This window comes from Diadema setosum, chromosome 12, assembly GCF_964275005.1.
Source record: "Diadema setosum chromosome 12, eeDiaSeto1, whole genome shotgun sequence".
Lineage (NCBI taxonomy): Eukaryota > Metazoa > Echinodermata > Echinoidea > Diadematoida > Diadematidae > Diadema > Diadema setosum.
The window spans coordinates 16069322-16091218 of NC_092696.1; the positions used below are offsets into that span (position 1 = coordinate 16069322).

General features: G+C 37.4%; 1 protein-coding gene across 1 annotated transcript in view; it reads left to right on the forward strand.

The window, feature by feature from the left end:
- Positions 1–21897, forward strand: part of LOC140235752 (uncharacterized) — a gene marked incomplete at its 5' end in the record, with an annotated part of 41969 nt that overhangs the window by 10310 nt on the left and 9762 nt on the right. Inside the window, 13 exons of the mRNA XM_072315765.1 lie at positions 150–241; positions 6374–6577; positions 7432–7494; positions 9186–9285; positions 10218–10355; positions 10913–10970; positions 11476–11596; positions 12483–12556; positions 13582–13708; positions 14425–14528; positions 14990–15092; positions 15946–16102; positions 16843–16909. Coding sequence (XP_072171866.1) covers positions 150–241; positions 6374–6577; positions 7432–7494; positions 9186–9285; positions 10218–10355; positions 10913–10970; positions 11476–11596; positions 12483–12556; positions 13582–13708; positions 14425–14528; positions 14990–15092; positions 15946–16102; positions 16843–16909 — 1408 coding nt within the window. The remainder of the gene's footprint in view (positions 1–149; positions 242–6373; positions 6578–7431; positions 7495–9185; positions 9286–10217; positions 10356–10912; positions 10971–11475; positions 11597–12482; positions 12557–13581; positions 13709–14424; positions 14529–14989; positions 15093–15945; positions 16103–16842; positions 16910–21897) is intronic.

Sequence of the window (21897 nt, forward strand, 5' to 3'; positions counted from 1 at the left end):
GTGTATAATTTACAGTTTGAATGTTTCGGAATAACGAACATCATTTGGATATGTTTCTTTTCTCCTGTGACAGTCTTAGTATAATGAGACGTCTTCATTATCGTCACAAATGCTTTAAGAAAAGTACTGTTACCATGACCCTTGCACAGGAACTGCTCCTCCGCCGAGGTTATTAGCGAGACTTGTTCGGGGCGCCGGCAGAATACCGCGGGTCGCCCGCATTCCCGGGTATTCCACGTTGGTACCGCTTTTTATGTCCCGCAGTAAGTCTGACTTCGTATTACCCTCGCTGCATGGCTATTGGCCTACGGGTTGGACGCTCTCTCGAAAGGGGGAATTGTCCAGAGCACCTTTACACACGGCAAGATCAAAGCATGAAAAATGTTACTATGATATGAATTTGAATGCTTTAAATGCGCATGTGTTAGGCATGCCGTCATGTTTCCTAACTAAAGTGCCATATTGCCACGAACAGGAGTGAGAGAAGAAAGAGAGAGAGAGAGAGAGAGAGAAGGAGAAGGAGAAATGATGACATTACATTTCCCAACCAATTAGTGAAAGTCCACTACAAGTAAGTTTTGCATGATTCATCTACCCAAACTACCGCAAAAGTTCTCAAATATGATTCTAACGACTGAGACTAACGTGCATGGTCTTTTCAGCGATGACGTCATTCTCGTCACAAGCTGGAGTGACGCTAAAGACGAAGTCGACAATACGGCCTATATACTGCTTGTATAATTCATATGAATTTCAAATTCCTTTCATCTATACGTCTATCTATCTCTAAATGTCTATACAGTATTTCCGTTTATTTCCCTACATCTATATCCTCTTCGTCTTAGCTCTACATTTCTTTTGATATGTTTCTATAATCATTCTTTTGTCATGTCTTTATTATTTTGATATATTAGTATTTCTGAGTATATTTTTGAGTGTTAATGTCTATTTTCCTTTACATATGTCTGTGTATTTTATTGCCTCTTTATCCCTTTTTATCTCTACATCTATGTTTCTCTTTGTATAGTTGTACATGGATATATGACACTATGAGTATATTCATATCTCACTGCGATGTACATACGCTAATCGAAAGTGTGCAACTCCTTGCCTTTGGGTCGGCTCGGTTCCACGCTCTGACAGGTGCTAACATCATCCTCGACTAACTGAGGATAGCTGGGCGACTGCCATGTTCCACTTCCTCCCCCCTCCCCCCCCCCCCTTTCTTCCTCTCTCTCTCTCTGCCGCAATAGTCTGGCTTCTAGACCATTTACCTGTACTAATGTGCTTCCCAGAATATTAATTAACGCCCTCTAACGACGAAAGAAGTAGCAGGTTGAGCTGGCTGGTTTGCCTTCGGCTCAGGCGGCGACACACTCCGTCGGGGAACGGTGACTTCGTTGCGACGGAGGGCGCATATCGTGGAAGGGATTAAAAGTTGACAAAGTGTCTGGAAACCAGACTATGCCGCCGACGTTTTGCCCAAAGATTTGACCATTGATTACTGATCGATCACTTTACCGCAGACCAAACTCTTCCCCGGACATTCTGGGCTAACAAACTGCTGGGCGGCCTTCTCCGGCGAGGGCGGAGAGAAGCTCCGAACAAGCCGAAGTGGACGTCAGTGGTCCCTACGTTTACAAACACGTCTCCGCCAACGAAGGCGCCTTCTAGAAGAAGTACTTTCCTCTTCAATCACTTTCGCGGTCACACTCTTGCATGTGTCAGCAGCAGCACAAAAAGGCACACTTTTACTCAATCGACCACCAACATTTTCACGCACGCACACTCTGCGCTTATTTTCATGCAGTTTTCTCACTTGATATTAATTTTTTTTTTTTTTAAGTTTCTAATGTACAGTATGTCCCAAAAAAATTACAACGGGACCCCCCGCAATGATATCTTTAAAAATAGAGAATCAATCTAAATACAAATTCATGGTTTGAAACTATAACTCATTGCCCACATCTTACAGACAAAAAAAAAAAACCCCATTCGATTTGCTTCAGTGGTCAAAGAGAAATGAGGAATTTTGTGGAGGATGTCGGGAATCTTCTGTCTATTATTCACGCACAAGAGCATTGAATTGCTAAAATTGGAAGAATCAGACTCATGACATGCTTTACAAAAATCTACGTTTCTCTGTGGCCGCTTAACTAAATTGAATGGGGTTTTCTGCAAAATAGAGCTACGGTGTAAGATTTTATATTTTAAGACCCTGAAGTAGCACTTAGACAGGTCGATCATTTTGGATGTTATCAATTCGAAAATCTGATTGTAATTTTTGGGGGACATACTGCAGTATGTCCCACAAAAATTACATTAAGGTTTTCGCATTGATAACACCCAATATGATTATTTTTTTAATGCTATATATACATATATGATTAATTTCACCATAAAGTGAGGAGGAAAAATAATACAATGTATTTAACAAGATAAAAATGCGCCTATAAAAGGTGCATCTATAAACCAAACAGAGTCAGATTCATATTACACTGCACTTTCCAGTAGTTTCCATTTTTACTCTGTGAAAACAAAAATGATCTATCTCGTGCTACTTTTCTGAATCCATCGTCACTACCACTCTAATTGTTCATACTTCCTCTGCTTCTTCTTCTTCCACTGGAAATTCCACGATGAATAAGTCATCTCTATGTCAATATTGAAGCGTCAAAATTAAAAAGAAATCAAAATCAAAGGATTTTTTTTTTCTTTTGCAATCACGAACTCAACGAGCCCTGTGACCCGTTGCATAAAACTTACCATTGAATTTCAATGGTAACTACCGTCAAAATTAGGCGTCACAGGCAATCAGCATCAAGGATTACAAAATTTACCGCTAATTTAAAGACTTACCGCTAGAAAGGAGCGGTAAGTCCAGCGGTAAGGGTTTTATGCAACAGGGCCCTGGTCATTACAAAACGACCCTGTCATCATCATACCTGAAGATTCATGAAGTTTGACGATCTCAAAATCCCCATGGATCTGCATGACTATTAACAACAACCAGCTGATAGAGCTCTTTCATGAAAGAAAAGCACTCAAAATATATTCCCTCGTTTAAGTAAGTAAGGATAGTATAGTTTTGCTGGAGATGGGGCTTCAGGTTTGCAATTTTTTTGTGAGATAATGACAAACTTCTTATGAAATATGAAAGGGCATATAATTCTAAGGGGAATTCAAAGTGTATTATATTGATAAAAATTGGTTTTGAAATGGCTGAGGTATCCAAAGCAAAATCACTCTTTTTATTCAGATCGCTGTGTTTTCCTTTGTATTTGGATGTTTTGGTAATTTCAAAACCTATTTTCATCAACAAACAAGCAAACAAACTTTGAATTCTTCTCAGAATATAGGATGCCCTTCATTATTTCATAAGGTGGTTTCCAAGTATCTCGCAAAAAGTTAAAAGCTGAATCCTCGTCTCAACCAATACTACACCATTCCTCTAATGCATTTGAATTATTTTACCTTTCCGTTATTTTTGTCGTTGTCGTTGTTATTTTTCATGGGTTTGATTGGAGAGTATAACTTCCAGGAAAAGTTCTAATCTGATCGAGAGGCACCCAATATCATATCAGCATATTAGAATATCAAAGAAAACAACCATAACAGAACTAATTTGCATTCTTCAAGAAGAAAGCCACAGGCGGAGGGCATTGAGGAGACGTCCACGTCGAAGGGCAGAGTGCCTTGACCATGGTAAATCCGGTCACGAATCCGGTCACGAATCCGAAGAAGATACACATGATCAAGCCCACGCGACTATCGGTGCCACGACGAATTCCCGTGGGACGTCGACAGCTGCTGAAACCGCGCGGACATCGACTCCCGCCTCTCCGGCAGTACTAAATCCGGGTGAGACCACTGAGCCCGTTACGGAGCGCATCACTTCGCGTGAGTGCCTGGTCACCATGGAGATGTTTGCTGAAGGCCTTTTTTTTTCCCGATGGTTTCATCAGGGCTCACCATGATGGACGGAATTCCATTTTTCACTGTCATTCTTTTTTATTTTCTTCGTCTACCACATTTTTATCAATTTGGGAGGGGATTACTTTTCTGTTATCATTGGTCTATCACGTCGATTGGTATAGTTTGGTTGGAAGCTGCGTGGTGGATTTGCGTAAATCGCTGATTTTGAGCGATCCTTTGTGGCAATCCGGATTCGGTGGATAACCATCCCATTTCTGCTGGATATGGCATTTCGTTTCAAATAGAATCACAAGGTCATGTGCTCATTCATAAAATAATTGACGCATTACGTTAGGCTATACATCTACGCCTACTCTCTAACTTCTATAATATAATTTTTCTCTCTCTTTCTCTCTATTCAAACGTTGTTCTGTTCTGCATGGAAAAATCGCTTGTGCATGTTCTGTAGATGTTCGCTTGTGTTTTGCTTACATGTGTTTTTCATTCATTATTTTCTCATATTGATACAATGTTTTACGTCTCATCGCCCGATTGCGTTAAAAAGTACATTATTTAGATTAGTATAGTTACGTCAGTGGAATCGATATCACTCTAAATACCCACAGAATACAGTCTTCTTTCAAAATCGCAATCCCAAAAATTCACTCTTCCATAATATTATGTTGCACGCACCCGCAACATTACTTTGCCCCGCCTGTCGACCATACAATCACATCCACCGCAACATCATCACATTGTGTAATACACTGCCCCGCCTTTTTAACGCTCTCTTGATATCAATATTAACCGTCAACGATTTTTCAGTCTACGTCATAATAAATTATCTTTCATACCTCTTGTTATCATATTACTCGATAAAAGAAAAAAACAACAACTATGTCATCGACATTATACTTTTTTTTGGTTGCATTCATGTTTCGTTCTTTCGTTTTGGTGAGATTGATATCACATGCGTGCATTTTGTAAGTTCTGCTCTCAGCATGCAACGATGTGGAATTGTGATAGATGCTGAAAGTACAGAAGTATTACCGCTATTTTTATATCTGTTATCCATTGTTTTTCGTGTGCATTTATGTCTTGACAGGAACGTTATGATTTTGAGCACGTTTTAAATGCCGAACACTTCCATTTAGGTACAGTATTCTATTAAGAAAAAAAAACACCTGCACACATATACAAAATAAAGAGGTAACTTTATCATCGGAGCGTTATTTGGTTATTAAAAACATAATACATAAAGAACAAACATACTGATCATGTAGACGTGAACATGTTGATAATCCTGTGTGGTTATGTATATTTTCAACGACTCGCATGCCAAATTTATGATATTGTTTCTTGTACATTCTGTTGAAAATAAAAGTGAAAATAAAGTTTGAATTTGAATTTGAATTTTTATTTTAATTTGAATAATGCTATGTTGGGATATATTCCATTGACTTCCATCAAGTGACTCTTTAATCGGGATTTATTCTTCATAAACTAAATCTTGCGTTTTAGAACGCTTTCTCTCTACAATAGAATGTGTGTAATGTTAAATTATGTAATACCTGTTTGTGGAGGTGTGTCATGTTATGATTATGTTTTGTGTTGATAAAAGATATGAAGTGATCCAAATTGTCCTTCTTATAATCTCAGTCAATCATGCATGATACAAAAAAAAGGTGTAGTTGTATCACAATAATGCAAAGGTTTATCTTTACATTCATTTGATAACACGCAGTGATGTTCTACCCTAACCTCAAAAGACTTAGGGGGGCCTACCTCTAACTTTCCTTGTTTCGCGTTTTGTTCGTACAGCTACCACCCCGTCTGGTTGCCTGGTTGATTGTCCTAAAAATGAGGTATGAATTGAAAAAAGAATAGACTTCGTTGGGTTTTCGATATCAATTATATCTATTCATGTTTAATACACGCGCATTGAAGTTTTTGCTCCAGAAAATGAATTATATATGTAAATGTATACATGCATTTCTAGAAATTTTTAAAATTTTTGACGTAAAACTTAAATACTCTGCTTGATTTTCTTGGTTTCTATTTTTTCATTTGCTTTGAGAAGTTTGAGATTTCACTTTGAGGGAAAGAAATGGTGGCAAAAACCAATCGGCCAAGGAAATGCATGCTTAAAAAAAAAAAGAAAAAAAAAAAAAAAAAGATGTTTTATTGAAAGAAATCTGGATTCGCGATATGCTTTTTTGCATCATCCCGATAGTATTATAGTAAATTACGTCGAATGTTTTATATTTTTATCTCTTTTAGGAGATTTGGGACTTTCGTTCCTTTTGTGTTTGTGTGTGTGTGGTTTTGGGTGGGTTTGCTTGCTTTGTTTTGCTTTGCTTGCTTGGTTGTTGTTGTTTTTGTTTTTGTTTTTTTTTTTGCATTCTTATCTATTTTTATGTACCTATCATTTTTTTTTTTTTTTTTTTTTGCGTTACAGACCACCACTCGTCTCTCACCGTCAGCGGCTGTTCCCGATCCCGATCCCGAATTTTCCGAGAACGTCACTCAAGTCCTGCGAGCCACCCAGAACAGCTCTCGTTTCGCCTCGCCGGACTTCGTGTCCAAGGTCGAGACGTGGTTGGTAGAGCACAACGAAATCCCCGGCGACTTTGATGATGACGAGCGATTCGACTACGCAAAGGTAAAGGCATTAATTTTGCAGCTGGAACAAAAAATCCAGATTTAGTGCTTCAAAATAGTTCTTAAATGTGAGTTAGGGATAGAAACAACCAGCGTTAATAAAAAAAAAAGTTAATCGCTATAATCATGTTAAGTAGGTCCTATTGTTTATATACAAAATGTGAACAATAGTTATGATAAAATTGTTTCTAGGCTAAACTGTCTACAGTCACAACAGTTATGGTTTAGTGAGAAAATAATGATATCTCCTTATATCTTAGGCTTTACATGTATTGCAAATTTTTTACATGGTAGGCTGTTTTGTTATACAATATTGATCTATACATTATGCATCAAGCGTGATAACTCGAACATTCTTAAATCACTGCTCCCAATGGTAAACAGTAATTTGAAGTGATATTCTGAAAGATGAAAAGACATCACCTTAGGTTCCATGATGCTGTTGTGCACTGTCATTATTTTTGATAGAATAAAATGTTGTATTCTGTTTTCGTCTCTAGTGATTTCATGTTTTCATTGAAGGCACTATCACGGATTGTTATTTGTTAAATAGAAGAAGCTGCCAAACCTAACTTGTAACTTGCCATATTGGTCACATCAACTACATCTGTTCCAGGTGTATTTGCATTTCTTGTCCTATTAAAATTCCTTCTTTTTCATTTGTTCTGTCTTCTACATTACTTATTTTTGTATTTTTGTTTGTCTTTTCATGAAACATGACACATACAGCGGGATGTCAGATTATACCTACATTTTTATTCATCTCTATGTCACTTCGGCATAAAAACTATTGGAGGAAAGATCAGTTTTATAAAAGTGAAAATGATTCTCCCTTTCACATTTTGACCCGCACAGGATTTCCTTGGAGTCTGCAGCAACGTATTTAACGTCGACCTGATAAGGCTGAATCGAACCGAAGTAAGTTTGAATCGTTAGTGTCAGAGCAATCTAAGCACCTTGGGAATGATAATTTCCACCATCATCCTCATGAGCAGTCAATATTTGTATATTGTGCATTGTACATACATATTGGTTTTGCTGACCCATTATCAAAATTGATTTTATAATCATTGCGGGGATGACTATATTTGTGAAGCAGTTACTGTGTATTATTTGTGTATAGCAGAATAATCAGAAACTGACGCAATGATAGTCCTAAGAATTACTTTGTAATATTTTGTAATATGTTTGAAATGTCACGCAGCTAGCAAGAACTGAATGTTCAATTGTAATCAAGGATGGATGATGGAATCGAAATAAAATATTGTTTGAAACAAAAATATTGCTTTTAGAACGTACAGCCACATCGTATGTTCTAGGTTACAGGATAAAAAATAAAGAATATCTTTATTTGAATATATAAATGCTCGGTAATTCTAAAGAGTACTTGTGATTATTGCATATACTTTGTTTTGTGTTATGTTTGTTTTTCATTAACATTTCTATGTACATTTAACTGCGTTGTATGATACGCAGCTCTTCCTTCAAAAGCAGAACTTCTCAAGTCTTGTAATTTCAATTCAATTCATATGAATTTATTGGGAACTTTCTGCATTGAAGATATATGAAAAAAATAGAATACAGCTATTTCTTTTTATTTTCAAGACAGTAAAACATACAGTGTGTACATCCGAACAAAACTGAGATATGAATGTACAGATAAAAGAAAAGAATTATAGGTGAACACGTTAATTGGGAACCACTCGAGATAAAGTGAATCAAATTATCTGATTGAATTATGGCGCATGTATTTGGAGTGTGAATGCAGAAGACTGTCGTCAAATAAGCATTTGGCTTGAAAATACGAAAGCCTTGAACGAGAAGAAAATGGGCAAAACGTATATCATGTTTATTTATCGAAAACAAAAGAAAAGAAAAAAAGACAAAGTCATTCTGGCATCGCATTACGAAAACAAAAATTGTATAGACACAATAATTATGTACAGAGAATGAGGTGAGTGAGGTGAGTGCTGGTGCAAGTGAATCATGTTCTTGATTTTAGAATGTAAATTGGGCTAAATATAAAACGCCAAGACCTCCAATAGAACCCACTATCATTATTATTGCTATAATTATTCATACTATCATTACTATCATTATTATCATCACCATCATTGCTATTATAATAAATACTATCATTATCATCATTATTGGAATCTTCAATATTACTATCAGCATTGTCATGATCAGTACAGTGATGGTAGTAGCAACAATAGTTGGGGAGGGGGGGGGGGTCATCCCACTTGACCGACACCACGAGTTCGACATTGAAAACATGTCCATGAGTCATACAGCCCACGAGTTCGACACTAGGCAAATAAAGCCCATTCGTTCGTCACTAGGTAAAAACAGCCCACGAGTTCGACAGATACAACACGGCGCTTAATGTGTCGGTCTCGTTGGCCTTGCTAGCTTAGTTTGGAACTAATGGGCTGTGCGACTCGTGAGCTGTATAATTCATGGGATGTATGACTTGTGAGCTGTATGACTCGTGGGCTGTATGACTCGTGGGTATCGGTCTCGTGACGTGCACCCAGTAGGGGTAGTATTAGTAAGTATATTGCCAAATAACACGGTTTCGTTACCTTGGCGTTGCCTCTACAAACCAGGCTGCCTCGAAAGTCGCCGATTCCTGCAGTAGTGTGGCTGAGTCCTTGACCTCTGACCTCGACGCCGGAGAATCTCTCGATATATCCAGATCTAACATCGGTGAGAAAGAACATAGCACTTTAATTGGCTCGTCACATTGTAGAATTATCATCCCAATCAACATTAACTCATCCCTTTAATTCATCATGCGTATAAATTACAACAATTATCTCACCCACGTGACAGAAATCAGTTTAATAGAAATATTGATCAAAGAATTCATAAAAAGGGAACTTGTGTATTCAGTCTCGGTACCTGGAAAAGTTCACAAATAAGGAGAAAATTAATAATAGAAATGATTGAAAATGTATGAATAATATAAAATATACAGCATATAAAGATATGAAATCATTTTCAATGCTTTCAGTCCTTAACGCTCATCATGTAGAGCCTCTCTGACGACGATAGTAATAGTAATAATAGTAATAATAATAATATTAATAATAATAATAATAATAATAATAATAATGATAATAATAATAATAATAATAATAATAATAATATTATTATTATTATTATTATTATTAATGATCATAATACATTTATTATAATGATAAATATGAATGAGATATATAAACGATGATAAGTTATCATTATCTGGGCGCCTTTGAATGTTTCTACAGATACATGGCGCTATATAAATGCTGTTTCATCATCAGCATCATATGATTTAGATACGAATATGATTACAGTTGTATTACAATGTTATTTCATCATTATGTTTATTATGTATCATCATCTGTATTATCATAATCAAAATAATTATCGTTATCATCATTGTGCTCGTTATTGCTATTTTCATTGCCATTCTTTAGACTATGATTGCCACGGACATGTATAATGTGACTGTATAAAATGGTAGTTCAGTAGTTCTGATTTGAGGTCTTCGAAAACTGTCCTGGTGATTCCTGAGAACAGTATGATATGTATGTGCAAGAGATAATACACATCAGATAGTGCGTAGAAACATTTGGGGACATTTGCGTTCACAGACGTGCATGCAGAGGTGGAGACCACGCTCAACTTTACGGGCTTCTTGTACAGCTTCGAAGGCGAGGACGAGAACGATGCCGACGACGATCAGGTCGTCAGTATCTCCCAGAATATTGTGGACGATCTCGGTTTGACTGGTGCGTATGAAATCAATAATCAAACTTCGATCATTTCAGGACTGTGTATGTTTGATCCAAGCAAAAGTCGTTTAAACATACGGAAATATCTTCTTTGTTTTTTGATTAGGATCAAATGCATTCGCTTGTATACATTAGTGTTTGTCCATCTATAAGGGATATGAAAATAAATACAAAGAAATGGAAAAAGAAATGAGGAAATAAAATATTACCTTTTGTAAGCGAAAAGCCCAAGACATGTCTAAGATTCAAATTCAAAAACCATGATGGTCATTAAAGTGTTCAAAATTATTGTCATACATATTTCATTACTGCCATGATTATCGATATTTTTATCTTAGTTAATATAATATTTACTATTTTCATAATGTATGTTTGTCATTTTTGTAGTGTACTTCTAGTTTTATTATTACTACCATAAAGAATAATACAAGTAGTGTATAGTATATGTACCACTCTTATCATCATCAAAAATCACAGATAACATGATTATTGATAATTATGGTAACTTACGTCGATTTTTTTTTTTATTTCTTATCATTTTTTTTATCATTCAGGAGACGATACGATTGGTATCACTGTAGTATTGTACAAGAATGGCCACTACATATCAGGGTAAGTTGACTCGGTTTAGTTTGTTCGAAATGTATTTATCAGATCAATGAATGTTGACAGATCTGATCGAACTGTGAAGTTGCTACTCATATTTTTACAAATTATACCCTCATTTTTTTAATGGATATATTCAATTGAATATAGAGACGTTTCTGGTCAGTAACCCGTGTGTTTCTATAATGACGGGGATATAGACGCACTCATGTCATTGAAATCATGGAATTTACGAAAAGGTTTGAGTGTTTACATAAGTTTTTTTTTTTTTTTCATTCTGGGAACGTTTGAATTGATTGTGTAACATAAAGTAGTTTCTATTCCTTAAATGAAAAAGATAATGATATCACTGTGATATTAAACTGTGTATGTTCTGCACTTCGGGGACGCTCCGACCTATTTCTGGTCTATAGCTTAGGTAGTTACTTTAAATCACTTTCTAAGTATGAACGCATTCGCACTTGAGCTGTTAGAAATCTCTTCACATGTACCACTTTGTCTCCATATACAGTCATGACAACGATACTATCGAGACCAACGATCGTCCAGCCGGTCCCGTAGTCTCCATATCAGTTGCTGTCAACAAGAATCTCACATCCGTTCCTGTAGCATTCAAACTACCGAATTATTTGGTGAGTAGATTTTTTTTTATGATGATGATGATGATGATGATGATGATGATGATGATGATGATGATGATCTTAAAAAAAAACCCAACGCTATTCGGAAGCTATACATTGCTTTCAAGGAGGGATTGATACATTACGGGCCTATATTTAATTGCAAAGTTATTATAATTTTTTTTTTTTTGGTTTTTTGGGCCCGATGTTACCATCATAATTTGATGAGAGGTGGCCCTAGATTACCAAATTGTAAACCATAATCTTATTGCTTTTCCCTTGTTAAAAGGCCAGTATTCCTTCAGTGATGGAGGTCGTATGTCTTGTTTGTCGGGGAAAAATATCATAGCGGAAATGTTATAGACAGAAGAGGAAGGGTGGATCAGAGTCTACGGCCTCATAATGTGATGAGCCCCTGCGTTTTGGTGTGTTTGTTTTTTGTCAGTAAGTGGTGGCACTTAAGGGGCTTTGTCCGTCAAAAGAGAAACAGTATAACGGGCGAGAAATTTTGATAGCAATGCGTAGATATGTTTCACCTTCGCTTCGTGCAATGGCTTATGCTTATTTGAGACGTTGAAAGGCTGTTGTAAATTGTAGCGCACATGATCCCTATTGTAGAATACAGTGACTAACAATTAGTACTCAGTCGAAAAGTTGTCCTGAAGTATTAAACCTTTATTGATTCGGTGTACAACCTGCGAGTTGCTTAGTTCCGTGTTCAGATGTGTTTTTTTAAGCCGAATACCAGAATACTGCTTACCACGTTGTCATGCACATGTTACTGTTGCACATGTAGTAATCAAATGAATTCTTAATAATATTATCAAAAGAATGAGCCAGGTTTGAAGTCCACTGTCTATATTACTTTTCTAAACATTTTTATTTTTTCTCCTTAAAGGCCCATCTTGATATCAAGAATGATGCCGAGCTAGGCGTTGACGACTTCAAGTGCGTGTTCTTTGATAAGAAAAGGTAAGCCAACATGATAATTGTGGTATTTATAAAATATTGGGGCACTGTGGCATAGTGGATACGACTCCCATCTCCCAATCGGATGACCCGAGTTCGATTCCCGCCCAGTGCTTACGTCCTTGGACAAGATGTTTTTACGCACCATGTCCCTCTCGACCCAAGTGTATAAATGGGTACCTGGTAAGGCTAGGGTAATAATAATGGCAGGGCCCTCTGGTAGAACTGTGCCAACACTGAAGAGGCTACCCTGGTTTAAAAAGACCAGTATTACTATTATATACTATCATAAATCATGGAAATAGTAAAATGTAAACTTGCAACAAATCCTTACCATAACAAAAGTATGATAGGTAAATGGTAAATCTGATTATTAACCTCAAAGGAATGATGGTGTAACTACATCTTTATGCGCCAAAAATGGTCTTACCATAATGTTTGTTACCATACATAATTAAATCTGACAAATTAACCATTTGAGATAAACTTAAATTTAAAAAAGTGGATTAGGGTAACCAAGCAGTACATGTCGCCTACAAATTATTAACTAGCACTTTCACAGCTCTTTCTGCGTGATGTTTGTGAGCTGAAGTGGAGAGGAATTGTCTCTCCTTGACTGCAGAACACTGATAGATTTGGGTTGTTGCCTTTTGGGTTTTTTTTACATCTATGACTCGCTTCATCCATTTTGGGACTCGCTCTAGCGTGTCGAAAAGACAGGTGTTGATCTGCAATATCATTATGTACAATATAAAGATTAATTCAAGCCACAATTCACTGTTAGGAAGTTGTTACTTGATTGGACGTTGTTGGCTTGCTTGTTTTTTGTGGGGGGTTTTTTACGTTCATACGTAGATGTTCGAAATCAAATTCAACGATGCTAATAACGCATGTAATCATTTTCAATGGCGCCAAACTCACACGTATTTTAATGAGCGTATTCAAGGAAGATGCGTCCAGATTTATACATGGATGGAAACCAATAATAATCGACTATGAAATAAGCGACTATTCTGATTGACCCTCAGTGACGGAAGGGGCGAGTGGAGTGATTTCGGTTGTCAAGTTCAGAACGCCAACAGGAATTTTACCGTCTGCTCCTGCAACCACACCACGCATTTCGGCGTGCTCCTGCAAGTGAACGAGGCCCCACCGGTAAGTACACACAAAGTATCACTTTGGATGTGACTCATTACTATATATGCAACCCCGCTGTCCTTTAAAGATCTATTCATCGGATCGAATGATATTATTTTAACATTAACAATGTTCTGGAAATGCAGTAGATGAAAACAAATCGAAATCACCGTCAATGAGAAGTAATGGATGATGAAAATATGAGTTTAGTTTGTTTCAGACACAGAATTAATTTGAAAATAGTTCAAAGTCTTTTCTTAATTTGGTTAAGACTATTTTTGCCACATTCAATTCATATTGAACAGCGGTGCTATCACCACATTATAGTCAGGATACTTTAATAATTATTATCATGATATTGGAAATAGTTATGATAGTGTAATGATCTTGGTATTAATGATGACAACCACTAACACATACATTATTGCGATTATAATTATCTTCATAATGATACCAGTGATAACACTAAAAAAGAAAGTGGGCCTAAGTGTCATTTTCATCTTAGTGTATAGTATTACGTCCGCCGCACACCATAATACGACTTTTGGTCGCACGGCTAAGCGACTTTGGATCTGAACGACACAAGCATTTAATTATACTGAGACTATTGTGATTTATTTCGGTGTGCGCTGGGCTTTACTGCTGTCGATGCTACTACTGCTACTTCTAGTATCGATAGCGTACAGTCGTCAGCATTATCGTCATCATTATCATCATCATTAACATAATTTCAGCTCCGACCCGCCGACGAGCTTGCCCTGAGCCTCACCACGTACATCGTGGGCGGAGTGTCGCTGGTCTGTCTGCTGGTCACTCTCTTCATCCTCAACTACCTCTCGTAAGTTCGATGGCAATTTTGAAAAAAAAAATTAATTCATTTGATTTGATTTGATTTGATTTGATTTGAATTTAATCGGTTTATCCTACCTGACCGCCAAGCTATGATAATTATGATTATGATTATGATATGATACATGATATGATATGACGTGACGTGACGTGATGTGACCTGATGTGAAGTGATGTGATGTGATATGATTGATATGATATATGATATGATATGATATATGATATATTATGATATGATACATGTGTGAATATAATCGGTTTAACTTACGTGACCGCTGAGGGCAGCAATCAAAGATTGCAAGCGACGACTGGTAGATGATAAGGAAAAAACCGTGTCTTCCCAAGGGGCACGGCCTTTGCAGAGAAATCGAACATTTGCACAAATAAACATATCAAGTATGTTTGATTAGTTTCTCTTTATCTCCTTCGATATCTATTTTATTGGCACAGGTCACTCAACTCCGATCGCGTCAGGATCCACAAGAATTTGGTTAGCGCCCTCACCGTTGCCCAGGCCCTCTTCATGTGTGTGTCCCTCGCTGGCAGACACGACGTAAGATTCTCACTGTTCAAGATGTATGATGTCATTCTGACTGATGGAAACGTCCCATGTAACGGACGACGATGCTCGCGTGGTGCAGATTCAATTGCTAAAATTGGAATGAATCCGTTGTATGATTTTTTTTTTTTTTAAGTACTGACTGACACAGACAACCTTATGGCATTGTAACACAGTGTCAGAATCTCGGGTACAGAAGGGGTTAAGTTGTTATTTTAATAGAGGTAAGCTCTTTTGAAAAAAAAAAATCATCTTCGTCTAATTCGAAATGACACCTTGCAACTCAAAGTCACAAATTTCACCTTAAAACTGGAAAATGGATGCTTACGTTGATTATCACTGAACTGAACAAGAAAGACATTAAAGGCATACTTTGGTAGTATATCATTTATATATGCGTTGAAGAAAACAGAATGTTTACGCCTTTGCTTTATCTTGAAAAATTTTTATCAAAAGTAACGTATTCGGAACAACTAGATGAAAGGTATGAGTGGTATATTGCTGAAAATGACTGCCATATTGTATGACTACATAAACCAAATACAAGGGCACAATATGGCACTCTGTGACAATTAACAACTGACCATTCATTCATGCATTCATTCATTCGTTCATTAATCTATTCAATCATTCATTCATTTATCCATTCATTCATTCGTTCATTCATCTATTCATTCATTTATCCATTCATTCATTCGTTCGTTTATTCATTCATTCATTCGTACATTCATTCATTCATTCTTCATTCATCCATCCATCCATTCATCCATTCATCCATCCATCCATTCATTCATTCTTTCATTCTTTCATTCTTCTTATCTTTCTTTCTTTCGATGTTCTCACACAGATAAGCTGTCGTCTGGTCACCCTGTTCTTGCATTACTTCTACCTGGCCGTTTTCTCCTGGAGTCTGCTAGAGGGAGTCAACCTTTACGTCCAGATCGTGAAAGTTTTCTCGACGGGAAAGAGCGCCAAGTATTGGCACTATCTCCTATTCGGATGGGGTAAACGCACTTTTATCCACCATATTCCCTTTATTCATTGTGGGGTTTTTTTCTTTAGGTTGTAAGGTGCTTGTTCAAACAAGAACACCAAAGCGCTGTTTTTATCAAAATGATAAAATCTTTAGCTTACAAATAACCATATTCCACGTCCTCTATTCCATGGTCATCTATAAAATAACCTCTCATGTAAATGTCTGACCGAAATTTTGCTGTTGTTGCTATTGCTGCTGCTGCTGCTGCTGTATTTAGATTTCATTTATTGGCCATTAAAACTTTTGGGCAATTGTCATGTGCAATCTTTTTGCACCATTGCCCATTCCGTAAAGTCATATTAATTATGTTCTTGTCGATGTGTAATATGTATTGAAGCTGTGTTGCGGAAAATGGAACATTAGTTATTCATCAGTGTTTTGTAAACATTAGATCAAAGAGGCCAGCTTTCTCAGCTGAAGTTTCTTCAGCTTTCAAATTTCTCGGCCTCAATCGAGACACCAAGAGACACAAAACATGCTCGACAGGACAAACATGAATATCTCATTCAAATGCAATCGAATCTTGACGTAAACATTTGAAAAACAGATCAGGAATCAACAAGAAAAAAAGAGATTATAATGAAACATTAGCAGCTGCAGTTTTCGTAACATCTGTGATTCAATCATTTTTTTTTTTTCAGCACAACTTTATTCAGAAAGATAATAATCTGATCGATATTGTTCTCTTTTTCTCTTCGCCATTTTTAGGAATTCCGCTGCCAATTGTTGCCACGTCTGCTGCGGTGAGGTGGCCAATTTACGGAGCGAATGGGATGTACGTAGCACCATACAATTGTCTTCTTCACACAGCAAATAGGTTGTACACTCTAAGAAAAAAAGGTTCTTTTGAGCACCATTAAATGGTTCTCAGCACTGTCACAATAGCGACACCCTTTTAGGTGCTCGTGAGAACCTTTTCTAAATGGTGCTTGTCGGCACCTTTTGCAAAAGGTGCCCATTAGAACCTTTTTCCCGATGAAGTGGTGCTCGTGAGTACCATTTAAAAGGTGCCCATGGGCACCTTTTTGACTAAAGATGGGCACCTTTTTGACTCTTTTCAAAGGGTGCTTATGAGAACCATTTCATTGGAAAAGGTTCTAATGGGCACCATTGTTAAAAGGTGCTGACAGGCACCATTTAAAAAAGGTTCTCACAGGCTCCAAAAAAGGTGTCGCTATTGTGACAGTACTGAGAACCATTTAATGGTGCTCAAAAGAACCTCTTTTTTTTTTCTTAGAATGTAGTATGTGAATTGATGTCTGTGTATTTTTGGTGTGTTTCACATGCAGTGCTGGTAAGGTGCTTCACTGGCACCATTCTTAAAGGTACATTACCTATCTGCATTGAAAATGTGCATCACAAACTCATTTGAAATGAAATGAATTCATCTGAATTTCATCTCATCAGTCAAACATACGTTCAAAACATGTATACATATGTATTAGCAATACATCAGCATATCATACATTATCATTGACACTGGAAAAAAAAAAGAGCAAGGATAACACACCCATGCACACACAGTTTCACAAGCATGAATACATGTACATGACATTCACCAATATCTTTTCATGAAACATTACTCAATAACTGAAAACCATAGAAATTTGCTCTTTCACAAATTCGCAGAAATGTATTTATTCACCTTCACTTTTACAATCTAAAGGTGAGGTTTGTATTTGTCATGTTATCATCTGTCAAATATTCTTAACAAAATATTTTCATTATTGTTCACTGATTTTTTTCCACAATATTTGTCATTTGTGTACCGAGCAGTTCTTGAAACACCATCACACATCTCTATACAGATCATGAAATAGCAAGAGGTGCATCAGGCTTTTGAAATACATAACAAAATTTCTAATTCTCTGTGAAATAATTCCTGCATGGATGAGATACAGTAATTGTGTAAGTCATAAGATAGGCAGAAGGCAAGTACATTACCTGCTTAAGTAGTATGAGGAACTTTTTCCACATATTTGCTAGTTTGTTCGGTGTTGTTTTTTTTTCCTTTTAACGCATATTTGTCCTAAAAGCAACTACTAAGGGCAGGAAAACAATTCCATTAAACAGGACCTTTGGTATTGTCACAGAAAACATACATTATATTGCTGGTACTGTATGATACTTCAGATAGGATAAGCTTTACACTTCTTCACTTCACTTCACTTCACATTCATAACGTCGAGTACTTGAATTAACTTATCTTTGTACATGTATACGAGTGACCTTTTTGTTGTTGTTGTTGTTGTTCTGCAATTTGAAAGCACCATAGACACATCTATACAACTGCAAATACAAGAAGAGTATCAATTCAGGTTAACGAAATCATGACTTCTGACAATTTACAGCATGTCCTACGAAAACACACACAAAAAAGAAAAGAAAAGAAAAAAAAAAGAACACATTGTTTTATAATGAGAAGGAAAATAAGAATCCCAAGGGGAAAAGAACTAGGATACCACACCCACACAGTTTCACAAGCATGAATGAACAAAATTCCTCAACCATGATCTAAAATATATAACATTGGGAATCGATAAAAATTTGAAGAGTTTGATAGCAAAAACCGATAAGTCCATTTTTGAAGATTTTGAAGTACGGTCTCTGTCATAAAGTACAAAATACAGTGTAATACCTTTTAAATTATATATTGGTTACTACATATAAAGGTACATTTTTGAAGTTATGGTCAAAAGAAGCAAAAATTTTCTTACTGTTCTCTTTATTTTTCTTGACCTTTAATCGCAAATATCTCCATTTGGCAAATATGGACTTATCGGTTTTTGCGAACAAACTCTTCATTTACACTTTTTTTAAAAGCAGAGCAACAAATTCATTAGAGTAAACTATATGCAGGCCTAAAGCTGAGGTTTGAATTTGCTGTCCTATAACCTGCCTATGACAATAATATGTTGTTAGCATTTGTCATTTTGTTCACCAAATTTGCCAACAGTCTTTTAAACACCACACATATGTACATTTTGTATTTCTGCAAAAGCAATATAAACTGGTGACAAGAGGTGCATCAGTGCTTTGAAATAAATTACATAATCTTCAATTCTCTACACAATACGTAATTCCTGCGTGGGTATAAATGCAATTCAAAGTTTTACCAGTCTAGGTGCAAACTTTAAAAGTGTGCAGAAATCGACCACACAATGACTGGAGAATCATAAAGAGCATTTTCCTTTTGTGCTTTTAAAGTTTAGAACTATGAATGACTCCACTTCTCAGATTGGCATCTGGTCTGATCTCATTACGTCCACCCCCCCCCCCAATACAGTTGATTCAAAGCTGTTAAATGCAAATTATAGTGAAACATTATCACTGGTACATTGAAAGTTGCAAATACTGTATTGGGATCATAACAAAACATGTGACCCTCCATCACACAAACCAACAAAAAGTCGCCTGACGTGAATATTTGGTTGACGGCAGATTCTGAAAGAGCAGCTATAAAATACACTATATGTCAATGCAAACGAACTTACCTACCCTATCTACATATTTCTCAAAGGTTTTCTCTGGCAGCATCAGTGTGTTTTCTTTGACTCAGCTCATTCTTGGCTAGCGTAGGTTTTTGGTCGATGCTGTCGACGGGCTATCGGGCTAAAACTGTCATTCTGATCGATGTATTCTTTTGGTCACCCAGCTCATTCTTGACTAGCCCATCGGTTCTGTTTGATGCTGTCAACGGGCTATCACAGGCTGTCATTCTGGTCGATGTATCGTCTTAGCCACACAGCTCATTCTCGACTAGCCCAGGGTTCTGGCTGATACTGCAAATGGGCTATCCCGGGCTCTTATTCTGATCGATGAATTCTTGTGGCCGCCCAGCTCATTCTTGGCTAGTGGTAAGCCTACGGTTCTGGCCGATGTTGTCAACGGTCTGTCACGGGCTGTCTCTCTGATCAATGTAGAGTCTACCTTTTTCCCTAACCGCACCAGCGACCCAAACACGTACGTACTGCTTCATCGTCCCGGCCAGAGTTACTTGTTCCCTGGTTTCTGTGCATGTTAGTGTGTCCACTTGCCTGATATATGAATTGAAAGATACAATAGACCTACACCGCGTTAATAAAACAATGTCATTGCTATAATTCGACAAACAGAACACGGCATTACACGGTGTGACTCCTCACTAAGAACAAGCCTGAAAACATACTGAAGAGATTTTGACCCAACAGTTAGGCCTACTGGGCTGTAGACAGACCTCTATTGGCTCTATAAAACGTTAACACTGACAGTTATACGTGTACATTGTAACTTATAAGCTTCTAACATAAGAATAAATTTCCTTATTGCATGTAGACGGTATAGACCTTACACCAGGGCGCTCCTTGTACACAGTTATCTTTGCGTTTGGCGTTTGGGCTATGTTTCGGAGTTAGTAGACTCTATTTTTAATAGGCATAGAAATGTCTAAACGTTACATGCATACCTAGCTAAGTAACTTAGCCCGGCCCAGTCGCTGTAAAAACGTAACAGCCATGCTCCGGCCCCGCACGGCGTCTGTTCGGGCTAGCCCATGAGCCATTATTGCTATGCCAAATTTCTAATTGTAAAGTGTCAGCTCAGCCTAACATGTTATTGATAGATCTGGATCTACTGTACCTGGTAAACATTACACAAGATAGCAGCTTCGATCAAATTAGATCTAACATTAGGATCTAGATAGTTAACCATTAACTGTTAAAGGTTAATCTCTGAGTAGGGTTGGGGGTACCACGTATCGACACCCTAAGGATCTGTAGCTTGTTTATTCTAAAAATATAATACAAATCCGCCTAATTCTTACCTCAAATATGCCATAAATACTGCAGTTTTGAATGTCGTGACCGTCTCGTTGATTATGAATCTCCGTTTTAAAATAGCGCAATTTTAGTGCGTGCGTTCCGTTTTCTTCGCGCAGCAAAAAAGGGAACCTTGCGATCGGCACCCCCTCTTCTCCATAGGTATACACGTGAATTTCACAGCATAGGTAATACACGTGAATTTCACAGGCCATAGGTAATAATACACGTGAATTTCACAGCCATGCGTCGTTACTGATCGGATGTGTAATTTTTGGCTTGGTTTGTTTGAGTTTGATTTTCGTTTCTTCGTTTGTATTGTTTTTATAGCTAATGACACTTAATCCCGCGCATACTTTTTCGTTCTATACGCAAACAGCCATGATACGCAGGGTGTCGATGGGAAGGTGCCCTGTCGATAGGTGGTGCCCCAACCATACTAGTCTGACTGAAAACAAAAACTGAGTGATGAATCTAGCACGTAACATTCTAACTTGATTTTGTACCAACGTCGAACGAATGTCATCTAAAAATGAGATAAAACCACATTAAAACTAAAAATCTTACCTCTTCTCCTAAATTGTGATGACTGCCATGGCGAAAATGAAATTGACAGTGACACGTTTCCAGTCCACTTTGTCAAAAGTAATGTCTAACGTTACCGGGTGCCGTTCGTTATGGGTGTGATGTGTTTGTGTAAGTGTCTACACTATACCGGTATAGCCGTCTGCCGCTGCATGTATTGCATTGGCACTCTGCCGCTATGTGTTGGTAGGTTTGCATAGGCGTAGGCGCAGGCAGGCAGCACAGGGCTACATAGCCGCGGCGGCGCGCCGCCGCGGTTACATACTAGTAGTCCTACAGTGCAGTACTAGTATGTGTACGTTTACACGTACGCATATCTGATCGAGCGCTAAAATTGGATGGTGGCAGCTGTCAGTTGGCACGCAGCCAAGAGAAGTCATTA